Genomic DNA, 18691 nt, shown 5'->3' on the forward strand with positions numbered 1-18691 from the left:
AGTAGTTTAGTGAGCAGTTTAGTGAGCAGTTTAGTGTGTAGTTTAGTGTGTAGTTTAGTGAGCAGTTTAGTGAGCAGTTTAGTGTGTAGTTTAGTGTGTAGTTTAGTGAGTAGTTTAGTGAGCAGTTTAGTGTGTAGTTTAGTGTGTAGTTTAGTGTGCAGTTTAGTGAGCAGTTTAGTGTGTAGTTTAGTGTGTAGTTTAGTGAGCAGTTTAGTGTGTAGTTTAGTGTGTAGTTTAGTGAGCAGTTTAGTGAGCAGTTTAGTGTGTAGTTTAGTGTGTAGTTTAGTGAGTAGTTTAGTGAGCAGTTTAGTGTGTAGTTTAGTGAGCAGTTTAGTGAGCAGTTTAGTGAGCAGTTTAGTGTGTAGTTTAGTGTGTAGTTTAGTGAGCAGTTTAGTGTGTAGTTTAGTGTGTAGTTTAGTGAGCAGTTTAGTGAGCAGTTTAGTGTGTAGTTTAGTGTGTAGTTTAGTGAGTAGTTTAGTGAGCAGTTTAGTGAGCAGTTTAGTGTGTAGTTTAGTGTGTAGTTTAGTGTGTAGTTTAGTGAGCAGTTTAGTGTGTAGTTTAGTGTGTAGTTTAGTGTGTAGTTTAGTGTGTAGTTTAATGAGTAGTTTAGTGTGTAGTTTAGTGTGTAGTTTAGTGAGCAGTTTAGTGTGTAGTTTAATGAGTAGTTTAGTGTGTAGTTTAGTGAGCAGTTTAGTGTGTAGTTTAGTGTGTAGTTTAGTGTGTAGTTTAGTGAGCAGTTTAGTGTGTAGTTTAGTGAGCAGTTTAGTGTGTAGTTTAGTGAGCAGTTTAGTGTGTAGTTTAATGAGTAGTTTAGTGAGTAGTTTAGGTTGTAGTTTAGTGAGTAGTTTAGTGAGCAGTTTAGTGTGTAGTTTAGTGAGCAGTTTAGTGTGTAGTTTAGTGAGCAGTTTAGTGTGTAGTTTAATGAGTAGTTTAGTGAGTAGTTTAGGTTGTAGTTTAGTGAGCAGTTTAGTGTGTAGTTTAGTGTGTAGTTTAGTGAGTAGTTTAGTGTGTAGTTTAGTGTGTAGTTTAGTGAGCAGTTTAGTGTGTAGTTTAGTGAGCAGTTTAGTGTGTAGTTTAATGAGTAGTTTAGTGAGTAGTTTAGGTTGTAGTTTAGTGAGCAGTTTAGTGTGTAGTTTAGTGTGTAGTTTAGTGAGTAGTTTAGGGTGTAGTTTAGTGAGTAGTTTAATGAGTAGTTTAGGGTGTAGTTTAGTGAGCAGTTTAGTGTGTAGTTTAGTGAGCAGTTTAGTGAGTAGTTTAGGGTGTAGTTTAGTGAGCAGTTTAGTGTGTAGTTTAGTGAGCAGTTTAGTGAGTAGTTTAGGGTGTAGTTTAGTGTGTAGTTTAATGTGTAGTTTGTGGTACCTCACAGTGCCAGCAGCAGGGAACTCCCTTCACCATCTTCTTTCTCTCTCCTGGTTTACAAGGAAAACTACAGATGGAGTCTGGAACAGATCTGTCTCCTCCAGACCACTGCATCTCCTCCAGCTGGTACACAGGTGGACAGACAGATGGACAGAATGACAGGTAGACAGGCAGACAGACAGACAGACACACAGACAGACAGAGAGGTGGATAAACAGACAGGTAAACAAATTTAAACAGGAAGTTAAAATCCAGCAGATGTTATTTTACATCTTCAAATTTGGTCCAATCAGCTTCTTACATTCAGCCTCAGGTTATTGGTCCATTGGCCAATGACATGGTAACCAGGGTGGCTGTGATTGGTCATCTGGAACTGGAAGATGTCGTAGCGTCCAGGAGCATCTCCGTTCTCATTGAACAGAACACTTGTACCTGCACTACCTGTAGAACACAAAGACAGACGGACCGGCAGGTAACACTGGGTTCTAGTGGTCTGAATACGTGGTTCTAAGAGTCTAATAAGAGTGATACAGAAGATGGCGGTGCACATAGGTGCAGCGGCTTCCCAAGCTCCCGTGAATAAGCCTTTTATTAATGTCTCCGGACCAACAGTTAGTGCTGATTCTGCATCATTCAGTCAGCAAAGATACAGCCGAACCACACTCCTTGACATTAAAGTAAGTTCAGACTTAACACTCCCACCAGAACTCAAATCTACTCTGCGTAGGCTGCAGCTACTGAGAGCGTTGCTGTGGAGGAGCAGGCTACGCAGGCAGGCCGCCAAGAGGAAGTGGTGCGCCCGGAAACAAAAGCGGGGCAAGCGGGCAGGCTGGCTAGCTCAGCTAAGGGCTAGCAAGCCACCGATACCATCACTCTTCCTGGCCAACGTCTGCTCCCTAGATAACCAAATGAACCTACTCCGCCTGAGGCTGGGATTCGTAGACGAGATTAAGAACTGTGCTGTGCTGTGTCTGACGGAAACGTGGTTAAATAACAGCATGCCGGACTCAGCCTTCCAACTCGACGGGCTACAGCTGTTTCGTGCGGACTGCCACCAGCGCTTGGGGAAGACCCAGGGTGGAGGACTGTGTGTGTATATCAACAAAGGTTGGTGTATAAACTGTGGACTGGTCAAGAGCCATTGCTCTGAGGCTTTAGAGTTTATGACGGTGAAATGTCGGCCATTCTACCTGCCATGAGAGTTTACGGCTGTGTTTGTCACTATTGTTTACATCCCGCCGGGTGCTAATGCTAATAACAAGGCTAGCGAGGTGCTGCAAGAGCTACATGACATAATCAGCTCACTGCAGACCAAGCACCCGGAGGCTTTCTACGTGGTTGCAGGGGACTTCAACCACGTAAGACTGACAGACATCCTGCCCAGGTTCCAACAGCACATGGATTTTCCAACAAGGGGAAATAACACTCTGGACTGTGTGTGCAGACCCCGCCCCCACCTTGGCTTCTCCGATCACACCTCCGTCCTGCTGGCACCATCATACTGCCCCCTGCGGAGGCGGTCCAGACCAACAAAAAGGACAGTCACTGTGTGGCCCAGCAACGCTGCTTGTGTTCTCCAGGACTGCTTCAAGTGCACAGACTGGCAGGTCTTCAAGGAGGCAGCAACATATGGAGGTGAGGTGGACTTGGAGGAGTACACCAGCTCGGTCCTAGGCTTCATCTCCAAGTGTACTGACGATGTCAAGACCACCAGGACTATATCCACCTACCGCAACGACAAGCCATGGCTGAATGCAGAGGTGAGAGCCCTTATGAAGGCCAGGGATGCTGCATTCAGGGCAGGTGAGGAAACAGCACTGAGAGCAGCAAGGAGAGCTCTAGTAGCTGGCATCAAGAGGGCCAAGGCCACATATGGGCAGAGAATCCAGGGTCACTTCTCATCCAGTGATCCCAGGAGAATGTGGAAAGGCATAAGGTGCATCACTGACTACGTCAGAGATGCACAATGCCCCACGGATCCAACCCTCCCAGACAGACTCAATAAATTCTACGCCCACTTTGATAATCCCAACACACACCCCTGCTCCAGACTCACCTCCTCTCTAGATGACACGCCCCTTATTGTGACCCAAGGAGATGTGACAAGGACACTCCAGAGGATCAATCCCCACAAAGCTGCAGACCCTGACAACATCTTAGGACGAGTACTGAGGGACTGTGCACACCAACTCTCCGAGGTACTAACAGACATCTTCAACACCTCACTTCAGGTAGCATCCATTCCTGCTTGCCTGAAGGCTGCCACTATCATACCGGTCCCTAAGTCTTCCAAAGTGCTGGGCCTGAATGACTATCGGCCTGTAGCCCTCACACTGATAGTCATGAAGTGCTTTGAGAGGCTAGTGATGGCCCACATCAAAAGTTCCATCAACGCCACTTTGGACCCCCACCAGTACGCCTACAAGAAAAACTGCTCCACTGACGATGCCATCTCTGCAGTGGTGCACACAGCCCTCACCCATGTGGAGAGCATGAACGCATGCGTCCATCTTCCGAGACTTCTCCTCCGCCTTCAACGCCATCATTCCACAGATGCTGGTGGGGAAAACTATCCACCCTGGGGCTCAGTCCTTCACTGAGGAACTGGGTCCTGAACTTCCTGACAGGCAGGCGCAAAACTGTCCGGATTCACAACACCACCTCCTCCCCAATCACCATCAACACTTGCTCGCCTCAGGGCTGTGTGTTGAGCCCCCTCCTGTTCACCCTGCTCACGTATGACTGCTCTGCAAAACATCCGAGCTGCCATATAGTGAAATTCGCGGACAACAGCAGTGGTGGGATGCATCACTAACAACGATGAGTCCCACTACAGAGAGGAGGTAGAATTGCTGGTTGGCTGGTGCAGAGACAACAACCTCTGCATCAACGTTAAGAAGACCAAGGAGATGATGGTGGATTTCCGCAGAGCCAGACATCCTCCCGTCCCCTGCACATCGACGGCGCTGACGTGGAGGTGGTCTCCACCTACAGATACCTGGGAGTACAACTGTCTGAGGACCTCACCTGGAGCCACAACACCTCCCAGCTGATTAAGAAGGCCCACCATCGCCTTTACTTCCTCAGGAAGCTGCGGCGTGCCGGTCTGAGAGGCCCAGTCCTGAAGAGCTTCTACCGATGGGCGGTGGGGAGCATCCTCAACACTGGCATCACTGTGTGGCATGGCAGCTGCACGGCCGCAGAAAGGAAGGCTCTGCAGAGGGTGGTGAAAGTGGCTCAGAGGACTGTATGAGGCAGTCTACCCACCACCACTGACATTTACACCAACAGATGCAGGAGGAGGACCACCTCCATCCTGAAGGACCTCACCCACCCTGCAGACAAACACTTCAACCTTCTCCCTTCAGGGAGAAGGTTGCGCAGCATCCGGACTAGAACTGCAAGACTAAGAAACAGCTTCTTCCCTGAAGCTGTCAGGCTGCTGAACAGGTCTCTGTAGACTCTGTTTTCCTATCATCACCACATCTCCCCACAAATACACATACATGCACACACGCAAACAGGCACACACATTCATACACACACTGCACTACTGCACTAGGCTCTTTATTTATTTATCTACTAAATATTGCACTAACTGATGGTTCACTGCACGTATATTTATGTTGCAGGTTTGTCTATATTGTATATATTAGTGTGTCTTTTTATACTTATATTGTCTTTTATGAAAGTGTTTTATATTGTCTTATGGCTGACACCGGGACCAGGGTCCAATTTCATATTGTTTCATGTGCAAGTGTGGAATGATATGACAATAAAGAACCTTTGACCTTTGACCTTTGACCTAAGGCTGTGGTTCTAACAGTATAAAGTTTCAGTTCTAACAGTATGAAGTTTCGGTTCTAACAGTATGAAGTTTCGGTTCTAACAGTATGAAGTTTCGGTTCTAACAGTATGAAGTTTCAGTTCTAACAGTATGAAGTTTCAGTTCTAACAGTATGAAGTTTCGGTTCTAACAGTATAAAGTTTCGGTTCTAACAGTATGAAGTTTCGGTTCTAACAGTATAAAGTTTCGGTTCTAACAGTATGAAGTTTCGGTTCTAACAGTATAAAGTTTCAGTTCTGACAGTATGAAGTTTCGGTTCTAACAGTATAAAGTTTCGGTTCTAACAGTATGAAGTTTCGGTTCTAACAGTATGAAGTTTCGGTTCTAACAGTATAAAGTTTCAGTTCTAACAGTATGAAGTTTCAGTTCTAACAGTATGAAGTTTCGGTTCTAACAGTATAAAGTTTCAGTTCTAACAGTATGAAGTTTCGGTTCTAACAGTATAAAGTTTCGGTTCTAACAGTATGAAGTTTCGGATCTACCAGCAGATCCATGTTCCACTCCTCCATCACTGGTTCTAAGCTCTGGGAGTCACCAAGAGAACGAGAACCTGAAGGCAAACTGGTGAAACTGATTCAAATGAGGCTAAAGAACATCAAGATGGGAACGACTACAGCAGAACTCGATTAATCTGAACTAATTAGTACCAAAACTCCGTCAGACTCACTTCAACCACCTCAGTTCTAATAAATTGGGTTCTGTTGGTTCTGTTCTAGTTCTCCAACAGGAACATCTTCTCACAGCTGAACCGCCTGCCCTGGTTCTCAACACTCAGATCTTCTTCCTGCAAAGTTTTCAGCAGCTGCTCCCCTTAATTATTAACACACACACAGCAACACACGGAACCACACAGCAACACACAGTGACACAAACTCCTCAGGGGGAACATGTTAAGTGCATTAAGTTCTCATCTCAGAGCACTGAATAAAGAAGAAGCTGCCAGGGAAGTCAAACCAGCACCTGAACCGCAGAACACACAGACACGGAACGTACAGAACACTGATTATACGGGACATAGAACATACAGAACACTGATTATACAGGACATAGAACGTACTGAGCACCGATTATACGGGACATAGAACGTACAGAACACCGATTATACGGGACATAGAACGTACTGAGCACCGATTATACGGGACATAGAACATACAGAACACTGATTATACGGGACAGAGAGCGTACAGAACACCGATTATACGGGACAGAGAGCGTACAGAACAATGATTATACGGGACATAGAACGTACAGAACACTGATTATACAGGACAGAGAGCGTACAGAACACCGATTATACGGGACATAGAACGTACAGAACACCGATTATATGGGACATAGAACGTACAGAACAATGATTATACGGGACATAGAACATACAGAACACTGATTATACGGGACAGAGAACGTACAGAACACCGATTATACGGGACATAGAACGTACAGAACACTGATTATACGGGACAGAGAACATACAGAACACTGATTATACAGGACATAGAACATACAGAACACTGATCATACAGGACAGAGAACATACAGAACACTGATTATACGGGACACAGAACGTACAGAACACCAATTATACGGGACATAGAACGTACAGAACACTGATCATACAGGACAGAGAGCGTACAGAACACTGATTATACGGGACATAGAACGTACAGAACACTGATTATACGGGACAGAGAGCGTACAGAACACCAATTATACGGGACATAGAACGTACAGAACACTGATTATACGGGACAGAGAACGTACAGAACACCGATTATACGGGACATAGAACATACAGAACACTGATTATACGGGACAGAGAACATACAGAACACTGATTATACGGGACATAGAACATACAGAACACTGATTATACGGGACAGAGAACGTACAGAACACCAATTATACGGGACATAGAACATACAGAACACCGATTATACGGGACAGAGAACATACAGAACACTGATTATACGGGACAGAGAGCGTACAGAACACTGATCATACGGGACAGAGAACGTACAGAACACCGATTATACGGGACATAGAACGTACAGAACACTGATCATACGGGACATAGAACGTACAGAACACTGATTATACGGGACACAGAACGTACAGAACACCAATTATACGGGACATAGAACGTACAGAACACTGATCATACAGGACAGAGAGCGTACAGAACACTGATTATACGGGACATAGAACGTACAGAACACTGATTATACGGGACAGAGAGCGTACAGAACACCAATTATACGGGACATAGAACGTACAGAACACTGATTATACGGGACAGAGAACGTACAGAACACCGATTATACGGGACAGAGAACGTACAGAACACTGATTATACGGGACATAGAACGTACAGAACACTGATCATACGGGACATAGAACGTACAGAACACCGATTATACGGGACATAGAACATACAGAACACTGATCATACGGGACACAGAACGTACAGAACACTGATCATACGGGACATAGAACGTACAGAACACTGATTATACGGGACATAGAACGTACAGAACACCGATTATACGGGACATAGAACATACAGAACACTGATTATACGGGACACAGAACGTACAGAACACTGATTATACGGGACATAGAACGTACAGAACACTGATCATACGGGACATAGAACGTACAGAACACCGATTATACGGGACATAGAACATACAGAACACTGATTATACGGGACACAGAACGTACAGAACACTGATCATACGGGACATAGAACGTACAGAACACTGATTATACGGGACATAGAACGTACAGAACACCGATTATACGGGACATAGAACATACAGAACACTGATTATACGGGACATAGAACGTACAGAACACTGATCATACGGGACATAGAACGTACAGAACACTGATTATACGGGACATAGAACGTACAGAACACCGATTATACGGGACATAGAACGTACAGAACACTGATTATACGGGACATAGAACGTACAGAACACCGATTATACGGGACATAGAACGTACAGAACACTGATTATACGGGACATAGAACGTACAGAACACTGATCATACGGGACATAGAACGTACAGAACACTGATTATACGGGACATAGAACGTACAGAACACCGATTATACGGGACATAGAACATACAGAACACTGATTATACGGGACACAGAACGTACAGAACACCGATTATACGGGACATAGAACGTACAGAACACTGATTATACGGGACATAGAACGTACAGAACACTGATTATACGGGACATAGAACGTACAGAACACCGATTATACGGGACACAGAACGTACAGAACACTGATTATACGGGACATAGAACGTACAGAACACCGATTATACGGGACAGAGAGCGTACAGAACACTGATCATACGGGACATAGAACGTACAGAACACTGATTATACGGGACAGAGAACATACAGAACAATGATTATACGGGACATAGAACGTACAGAACACTGATCATACGGGACATAGAACGTACAGAACACCGATTATACGGGACATAGAACATACAGAACACTGATTATACGGGACATAGAACGTACAGAACAATGATTATACAGGACATAGAATGTACAGAACACCGATTATACGGGACATAGAACATACAGAACACTGATTATACGGGACATAGAATGTACAGAACACCGATTATACGGGACAGAGAACGTACAGAACACTGATTATACGGGACAGAGAACATACAGAACAATGATTATACGGGACATAGAACGTACAGAACACTGATTATACGGGACAGAGAACATACAGAACAATGATTATACGGGACATAGAACGTACAGAACACTGATCATACGGGACATAGAACGTACAGAACACCGATTATACGGGACATAGAACATACAGAACACTGATTATACGGGACATAGAACGTACAGAACAATGATTATACAGGACATAGAATGTACAGAACACCGATTATACGGGACATAGAACATACAGAACACTGATTATACGGGACATAGAATGTACAGAACACCGATTATACGGGACAGAGAACGTACAGAACACTGATTATACGGGACATAGAACGTACAGAACACTGATCATACGGGACATAGAACGTACAGAACACCGATTATACGGGACATAGAACATACAGAACACTGATTATACGGGACACAGAACGTACAGAACACTGATTATACGGGACATAGAACGTACAGAACACTGATTATACGGGACATAGAACGTACAGAACACCGATTATACGGGACATAGAACGTACAGAACACTGATCATACGGGACATAGAACGTACAGAACACCGATTATACGGGACATAGAACATACAGAACACTGATTATACGGGACACAGAACGTACAGAACACTGATTATACGGGACATAGAACGTACAGAACACTGATTATACGGGACATAGAACGTACAGAACACCGATTATACGGGACATAGAACGTACAGAACACTGATTATACGGGACACAGAACGTACAGAACACTGATTATACGGGACATAGAACGTACAGAACACTGATTATACGGGACATAGAACGTACAGAACACTGATTATACGGGACATAGAACGTACAGAACACTGATTATACGGGACACAGAACATACAGAACACTGATTATACAGGACATAGAACGTACAGAACACTGATTATACGGGACATAGAACATACAGAACAATGATTATACGGGACATAGAACGTACAGAACACCGATTATACGGGACATAGAACGTACAGAACACTGATTATACGGGACATAGAACATACAGAACAATGATTATACGGGACATAGAACGTACAGAACACCGATTATACGGGACATAGAACGTACAGAACACGGATTATACGGGACATAGAACGTACAGAACACTGATTATACGGGACATAGAACGTACAGAACACCGATTACACACGTGGACAAAATTGTTGGTACCCCTCAGTTAAAGAAGGAAAAACCCACAATTCTCACTGAAATCACTTGAAACTCACAAAAGTAACAATAAATAAAAATTTATTGAAAATTAAATAATCAAAAACAGCCATTACTTTTGAATTGTTGATTAACTTAATTATTTAAAAAAACAAACTAATGAAACAGGCCTGGACAAAAATGATGGTACCTCTATAAAAGATTGAAAACTATTTGACCAGAGTGACATGATTAACTCAGGTGTGTCATTTAATTGACATCACAGGTGTTTCCAAACTCATAATCAGTCAGTCTGCCTATTTAAAGGGAGACAAGTAGTCACCCTGCTGTTTGGTGAAAAGGTGTGTACCACACTGAACATGGACAACAGAAAGCGAAGGAGAGAATTGTCCCAGGACATCCGAAAAAAAATGATAGACAAACATCTTAAAGGTAAAGGCTATAAGACCATCTCTAAACAGCTTGAAGTTCCTGTGACAACAGTGGCTCATATTATTCAGAAGTTCAAGACCCACGGGACAGTAGCCAACCTCCCTGGACGTGGCCGCAAGAGGAAAATTGATGACAAATTGAAGAGACGGATCGTTTGAATTGTATCCAAAGAGCCCAGAGCAACCTCCAAAGAAATTAAAGGTGAACTCCAAGGCCAAGGTACATCAGTGTCAGATCGCACCATTCGTCGTTGTTTGAGCCAAAGTGGACTTCATGGGAGACGACCAAGGAGGACACCACTGCTGAAAAAAACTCATAAAAAAGTGAGACTGGAATTTGCAAAAATGCATGTTGACAAGCCACAAAGCTTCTGGGAGAATGTCCTTTGGACAGATGAGACCAAACTGGAGCTTTTTGGTAAGGCACATCAACTCTATGTTCATAGACTCAAAAACCAAGCATACGAAGAAAAGAACACTGTCCCTACGGTGAAACATGGAGGAGGCTCAGTAATGTTTTGGGGCTGCTTTGCTGCATCTGGCACAGGGTGTCTTGAAAGTGTGCAAGGTACGATGAAATCTGAAGACTATCAAGGCATTCTGGAGAGAAATGTGCTGCCTAGTGTCAGAAAGCTTGGTCTCAGTCGCAGGTCAGGGGTCTTCCAACAGGACAACGATCCAAAACACACAGCCAAAAACACCCAAGAATGGCTGAGAGAAAAGCGTTGGACTATTCTAAAGTGGCCTTCTATGAGCCCAGATCTGAATCCCATTGAACATATGTGGAAGGAGCTGAAACATGCCATTTGGAGAAGACACCCATCAAACCTGAGACAACTGGAGCTGTTTGCTCATGAGGAGTGGGCCAAAATACCTGTTGACAGCTGCAGAACGCTCATTGACAAATACAGAAATCGTTTAATTGCAGTGATTGCCTCAAAAGGTTGTGCAACAAAATATTAAGTTATGGGTACCATCATTTTTGTCCAGCCCTATTTCATTAGTTTGTTTTTTTAAATAATTATGTTAATCAACAATTCAAAAGTAATGGCTGATTTTGATTATTTAATTTTCAATAAATTTTTATTTATTGTTACTTTTGTGAGTTTCAAGTGATTTCAGTGAGAATTGTGGGTTTTTCCTTCTTTAACTGAGGAGTACCAACAATTTTGTCCACGTGTGTATATGGGACATAGAACATACAGAACACCGATTATACGGGACAGAGAACATACAGAACAATGATTATACGGGACATAGAACATACAGAACACTGATTATACGGGACATAGAACATACAGAACACTGATTATATGGGACATAGAACGTACAGAACACTGATTATACGGGACATAGAACGTACAGAACACTGATTATACGGGACATAGAACGTACAGAACACTGACTATACGGGACATAGAACGTACAGAACACTGATTATACGGGACATAGAACGTACAGAACACTGATTATACGGGACACAGAATGTACAGAACACCGATTATACGGGACAGAGAACACACACTCCATCCCTCAGGAAGTTGTCTGAGAAGATAATCTGACAAGAACTTGGTGGACACAAAAAAGATGACTCTAAGATCACCTGACCTCCAGCTGTTAGATCACCTGACCTCCAGGTTTGTTCCTGATGTTCGTCTCTCTGATCTCCTGGTAACAAACTCTCAGTTCATTAAAGGACAAACTCCTAAAATACAAACATCCTGAATAAGAGAACACAGAACCATGAAATATTCAGAGAACAAGAACTGGAAGGAGAGGCTGGCAGAGAGACAGACAGACAGACAGACAGATAGACAGACAGACAGATAGACAGATAGACAGGAGGACAGACAGACAGACAGACAGGCAGACAGGCAGACAGACAGACAGACAGACAGACAGACAGGCAGACAGGAGGACAGACAGACAGACAGACAGACAGGCAGACAGACAGACAGACAGACAGGAGGACAGACAGACAGACAGACAGACAGACAGACAGACAGACAGGAGGACAGACAGACAGACAGACAGACAGACAGACAGGAGGACAGACAGACAGACAGACAGACAGGCAGACAGACAGACAGACAGAAAGACAGACAGACAGGCAGACAGGAGGACAGACAGACAGACAGACAGACAGACAGGCAGACAGACAGACAGGAGGACAGACAGACAGACAGACAGACAGACAGACAGACAGACAGACAGACAGGAGGACAGACAGACAGACAGGCAGACAGGCAGACAGACAGACAGACAGACAGACAGACAGACAGACAGACAGGAGGACAGACAGACAGACAGGCAGACAGGAGGACAGACAGACAGACAGACAGACAGACAGACAGACAGACAGGAGGACAGACAGACAGGAGGACAGACAGACAGACAGACAGGCAGACAGGCAGACAGACAGACAGACAGACAGACAGACAGGCAGACAGACAGGCAGACAGACAGACAGGCAGACAGACAGACAGACAGACAGGAGGACAGACAGACAGACAGACAGACAGACAGACAGACAGACAGACAGACAGACAGACAGGAGGACAGACAGACAGACAGACAGACAGACAGACAGACAGACAGGAGGACAGACAGACAGACAGACAGACAGGAGGACAGACAGACAGACAGACAGACAGACAGACAGACAGAGAGACAGACAGACAGACAGGAGGACAGACAGACAGGCAGACAGGCAGACAGACAGGAGGACAGACAGACAGACAGACAGACAGACAGACAGGCAGACAGGAGGACAGACAGACAGACAGACAGACAGACAGGAGGACAGACAGACAGACAGACAGACAGACAGACAGACAGACAGGCAGACAGGCAGACAGACAGACAGACAGACAGACAGACAGGAGGACAGACAGACAGGAGGACAGACAGACAGACAGACAGGAGGACAGACAGACAGACAGACAGACAGACTAACTCCTGTTGTTCTCCAGCTCCTTCCAGCTCCTAGTCTCTATCTGATGTTCACCAGATAAAGCTGCTCTGAAGAAACTCTGGAAACCTGAGAACGGTTCCTGTGTCTCCATCGGTCCGTCAGGTGAGTCTCACCTGATGGACGTCCGGGCTGCAGAGACCTCCTGAAACCTTCTGAGGTCATTAGACTCTGACTTAAAGAACCTTCCAGAGGGAGGTTTAGTTCTGGAAGCCCTAGCAGAACGTTCTTCCATCCGTTACCTCTACACTTGGTTATGTGGGGCGTCGGGGGCGGAGCCTATCCCAGGTTCACCTGGACAGGTAACGGTCCATCAGACAACCTACAGACAGTTTAGAACCACCAGGTAACCTCAGCATGCTGGAGAACCCATTGAGAACCCAGCAGGGAGAACATACAAACTCCACAGAGAACCAGATTCCAACCAGGACCTTCTGGCTGTGAGGACACAGGAGAACCACTGGCCACCGTACCACCTCATGTTCCCTTCATTCAGAACCTCTGTAGACTTTCTGAATGTGAACTACATAAATGGTTCTCTGGTGTTCTTGCTGCTTGTCTTCTGAGATGTTCCAGAGGTTGTGAAGGTTCACCACCTCAAAGGAACATCAATCACACCTGATACCACAAAACCATCTGTGACCTCCTCCAGGTGAAGCTCCGTACCATCGTCCTCCCACTGGAGGAACTCACAGGTCTGAACCTACATGTTTCAACCACTAGAACCACCCAGAAGGACCTCCTTCAGGGACGGATTAGTGGAGACTAAAGGTCCTTCTCTGAAACTGGAAGATCCAAACTGAAACTAGATCACTTACGCAAAAGCTGTTTTTCAGCCACATTCTGTTGATCTACATTCTCCAGATCTGTACCCTCCAGATCTACATCCTCTAGATCTATACCCTCCAGATCTACACCCTCCAGATCTACATCCTCTCGATCTGTACCCTTCAGGTTTAGGTTCAGGAGGAGGTCCTGGTCCCTGTCCTCCTGAGGTCCCAGCCCTCTAACCTACAGCTATGTTTCCAGAGTGTGTTCCTACCGTTGAAGTTGACGGCTCTGATGTATTCCAGCAGAGAACGTCCCTCCACCGGGTCCATGTTCCCACAGACCCCGAAGCTGCCGGGACAGAGGTCCTGGTGCATGTTGTGGAGGGCGTGAGCCACGGCGTAGACGGCATCGATCACAAACTGGACCTTCCCCTCCTGTTCGTAGGTCGAGTCCCGGCCAATCCTCTCGTCACCTGCAGGGAGACGTCACATGATGAGCTTCTAACAGATCCTCCCAGGCCCCCCCAACTCAGGTGAGGCTTACCTGTGCACTTCTTCTTGTCAGGGTCCAGTTTGACTCCAGGTCGGGTCAGTTTGCACCTGAAGTCGTCCTCCCAGAACTCAGCGAACCAGATGTTCCTGCGGTTGTTCTCCAGAGAACGAGACACGAAGTACTGATCAAAGCCTGCACAACACACACACAATAAAACACAACACACACACAATAAAACACAACACACACAATAAAACACAACACACACAATAAAAGACACTGTAACACACACACACAAACACACACTGTAACACACACACACACACACACACACACACACACACACACACAATAAAACACACTATAACACACAGTAACACAGCAACACATAATACCAAACAAACACACATAGACACACAATAACACACACAGTAAAACAGCGTCCAGGTGTCTCCGTGTCTCGTACCGTCGATGGACGTCCGTTTGGGCAGGATGGTGACAGCGCCTTCAGCCACGTCCTCCAGCTCTGTGATTGGTGAACTCTTGGCCCCCCAGCTGTCCGATCCGACAAACAGGAAGTGACCCGTCAGGTTAGCACGCTTTGCCGCCTCAAGGACACGCCTACAAGAGAGAGATGGGAGGAGTGAAACCAGAGTCATGTGACCTAGCGGTGTGTGTTCAGGTTGTGTTGTTGTTGTTGTTTACAGTAAAGTGTGTTTGTGTTTACTTGATGTCGTCCTCATTGGCGAAGATGATGACACCGCGAGCGTTACTTGTCTCCATCAGACGACGGATGATTTTGTCGAACTCTCCGGCTGTCGGCTCACGAGGAATCTTTACCGACTGAGCAATGCACACCCCACCTGGAAGACAGACAGGTTACAGAGAGACAGACAGGTTAAAGAGAGACAGACAGGTTAAAGAGAGACAGGTTACAGAGAGACAGACAGGTTAAAGAGAGACAGGTTACAGAGAGACAGACAGGTTACAGACAGACAGACACTTTACAGACAGACCGGTTACAGAGAGATAGACAGGTTACAGACAGACAGGTTACAGACAGACAGGTTACTGACAGACAGGTTACAGACAGACAGACAGGTTACAGACAGACAGGTTACAGACAGACAGGTTACAGAGAGACAGACAGGTTAAAGAGAGACAGGTTACAGAAAGACAGACAGGTTACAGAAAGACAGACAGGTTACAGAGAGACAGGTTACAGACAGACAGGTTAAAGAGAGACAGGTTACAGACAGACAGGTTAAAGAGAGACAGGTTACAGAAAGACAGACAGGTTACAGAGAGACAGGTTACAGAAAGACAGACAGGTTACAGAGAGACAGGTTACAGACAGACAGACAGGTTACAGAGAGACAGGTTACAGACAGACAGACAGGTTACAGAGAGACAGGTTACAGACAGACAGGTTAAAGAGAGACAGGTTACAGACAGACAGGTTAAAGAGAGACAGGTTACAGAAAGACAGACAGGTTACAGAGAGACAGGTTACAGAAAGACAGACAGGTTACAGAGAGACAGGTTACAGACAGACAGACAGGTTACAGAGAGACAGGTTACAGACAGACAGACAGGTTACAGACAGACAGACAGGTTACAGAGAGACAGGTTACAGACAGACAGGTTACAGACAGACAGACAGGTTACAGACAGACAGACAGGTTACAGAGAGACAGGTTACAGACAGACAGGTTACAGACAGACAGGTTACAGACAGACAGACAGGTTACAGACAGACAGGTTACAGACAGACAGGTCCTACCTGCCTCCCTGGAGATCTGCATGAAGGCCTCCACTCCACTCTCTCCATAGTTGCCCTCAGAGGCCAGAGTAGAGACGTAGTTCCATCCCAGAGCTCTGACGATGTCCAGCATGGCCTGGGCCTGGTAGGAGTCTGGAGGAACCACCCTGGAGAAGAAGTCGTACCTGTTGTTGTCGCTGAGCTCTGGGGCCGTGGAGGCATAGCTCACCTGAGGGATCTGACAGACAGGTAGACCTTTATTGTCCCCGAGGGGTTATTTATTGTCACAGGCACTGCCAGGTACATAAGAAATACACATATCATAAACAGTAAAACATGTGACACTAAGAGAACAGACGTGCTGGTGAGAGAAGGGAGGGAAACATGCTACAGGTGATGGAGAGCAGCCATGGCAGAGGGGGCAAAGCTTTAGCCAAGGCACACCTGTTTCCACCTCAGAGTCCTGTACCTCTGGCCAGAGGGCAGTAGGAAGAAGTGAGTGTGGAGGGGATGGTCTGGGTGCTTGAGTGGGCGTGGATGATCAGTAATCAGTAATCAATCATCAGTAACCTGAACCAAGACCACAGTCTGACAGTTTACTGGAGCCCAGGTCACATTAAACACACACCGCTGGTCACCGTAGAAACACACACACACACACACACACACACACACACACACACACACACACACACACACACAGGATTAGAGTTGTGTAACAGCTGAATGTGTGTCAACGCCTCAATAAACTGAATGACAATCACATTAACACACAGCACTGGCTGAGTGTGTGTGTGTGTGTGTGTAGATTAATGAAGGACTCCCCGTTAATGAGAGCAGACCTCGTTATGACAGACACCTTCATCATCATCATCACAGGAAACCAGCAGACTGAGTTCTCTGGAGAACTTTAGAACCTCATCTGGATCTTCACAGCTTCAGGTAGAACTCTGACAGAACTTTATGATCATCACACCTGCTGAAGACCTGATTAGATCCTGGACCTTCTGATCAGCCTGTTGCTCTCCAGGTTCTACCTCAGAACCAGAACAGAACTGGACCTGATATCTTCTGATCTCCTCACTGATGGACATCAGAATAATGATGGCAGTCCTCCACACTAAGGACACACATGTTCTAATGCTGTGTACAGACTACAGCTCACCATCATCTCCATCATCTCCAGCAGTGGACTAACCCTCCTCAGATGCTGGATCAGAGCTGGCACCAGGGCACAGAGGTCCTACTATGGCGTCATAATTGGGTCAAAAGTCTCTCGCGCGCGAAACACATACCCCGCAGGAGCAGAAAAAAGTCTCCACGGGTGCAAAAAACACACTGCGCGCGTGGAGACATTGCCACGTGCGCGCAGAGTGTTTTTTGCACCCGTGGAGACTTTTTTCTGCTCCTGCGGGGTATGTGTTTCGCGCGCGCGAGACTTTTGACCCAATTATGACGCCATAGTAGGACCTCTGTGTCTGATGCCCTGGTGCCAGCTCTGATCCAGCATCTGAGGAGGGTTAGTCCACAGGAGCTTAAAGAGACCTCTTTCGGAATGAACGATCAATTCCCGAGAGAGATCAACGAGCGGCGGAAGGTATTGTTTCCCATACTGACCCAGAGCAGACAGAAGGGTAAACGCTCTACTTTGGTTGTAGATAAACTTTATATCGACGGCCAACTGTACCGGGACCCCAATACCACTCCCTGGCTGTTCTGATCAGTACTGGTGAAACGAAAGAGCTTTTTTTATTTATTATAAAATAATGAATATATATATATATATGTCACAGTTCACCTGTTCCAGCCCTCTGAGCCGACTCATCAGCCAAATGATGAACAGCTGTGCGTCTTTACCCAGCTGGTGCAAATGACTGATCAGTGTCACATAAAGCCCGGCTCCATTCACAGCTGATTGCCGGTTCATTGACTCTCACTCCTCGCCACGCCATGTCCCCCTGCTACCTGCTCCACGCCGTTTACCGTCTCTAGACGTCACCCCCTTGGACTCTGCTTCTCCCCTGGATCATTGACGCTACACCCCGCACCTCGGACTCCGTTGCCTTCCCCCTGGATAACCTTGCCAGCTCCCGGCCATCATCTCATTCCCCGCCTGCTCTGCCAAT

The 18691-nt window shown here is 45.9% G+C and overlaps 1 protein-coding gene across 2 annotated transcripts in view; it reads right to left on the minus strand.

Annotated features, from left to right (window-relative positions):
* LOC110969595 (metabotropic glutamate receptor 6-like) overlaps positions 1-16803 on the minus strand; it is a 36271-nt gene extending 19468 nt beyond the window's left edge. The window contains exons 1-7 of one of the 2 annotated variants that reach the window (XM_051949620.1): positions 16587-16803; positions 15531-15666; positions 15270-15424; positions 14855-14995; positions 14583-14783; positions 1661-1800; positions 1360-1482 (exon numbers count right to left, since the gene is read on the minus strand). In XM_051949620.1, the coding sequence (XP_051805580.1) occupies positions 1360-1482; positions 1661-1800; positions 14583-14783; positions 14855-14995; positions 15270-15424; positions 15531-15666; positions 16587-16698 (1008 nt within the window). In that variant the 5' untranslated portion in view covers positions 16699-16803. The remainder of the gene's footprint in view (positions 1-1359; positions 1483-1660; positions 1801-14582; positions 14784-14854; positions 14996-15269; positions 15425-15530; positions 15667-16586) is intronic. The other variant, XM_051949619.1, reaches the window with a different exon arrangement.
* Between the last annotated feature and the right edge of the window lie 1888 nt (positions 16804-18691).

This window comes from Acanthochromis polyacanthus, chromosome 6 (assembly GCF_021347895.1).
Source record: "Acanthochromis polyacanthus isolate Apoly-LR-REF ecotype Palm Island chromosome 6, KAUST_Apoly_ChrSc, whole genome shotgun sequence".
Classification (NCBI taxonomy): Eukaryota; Metazoa; Chordata; class Actinopteri; family Pomacentridae; genus Acanthochromis; species Acanthochromis polyacanthus.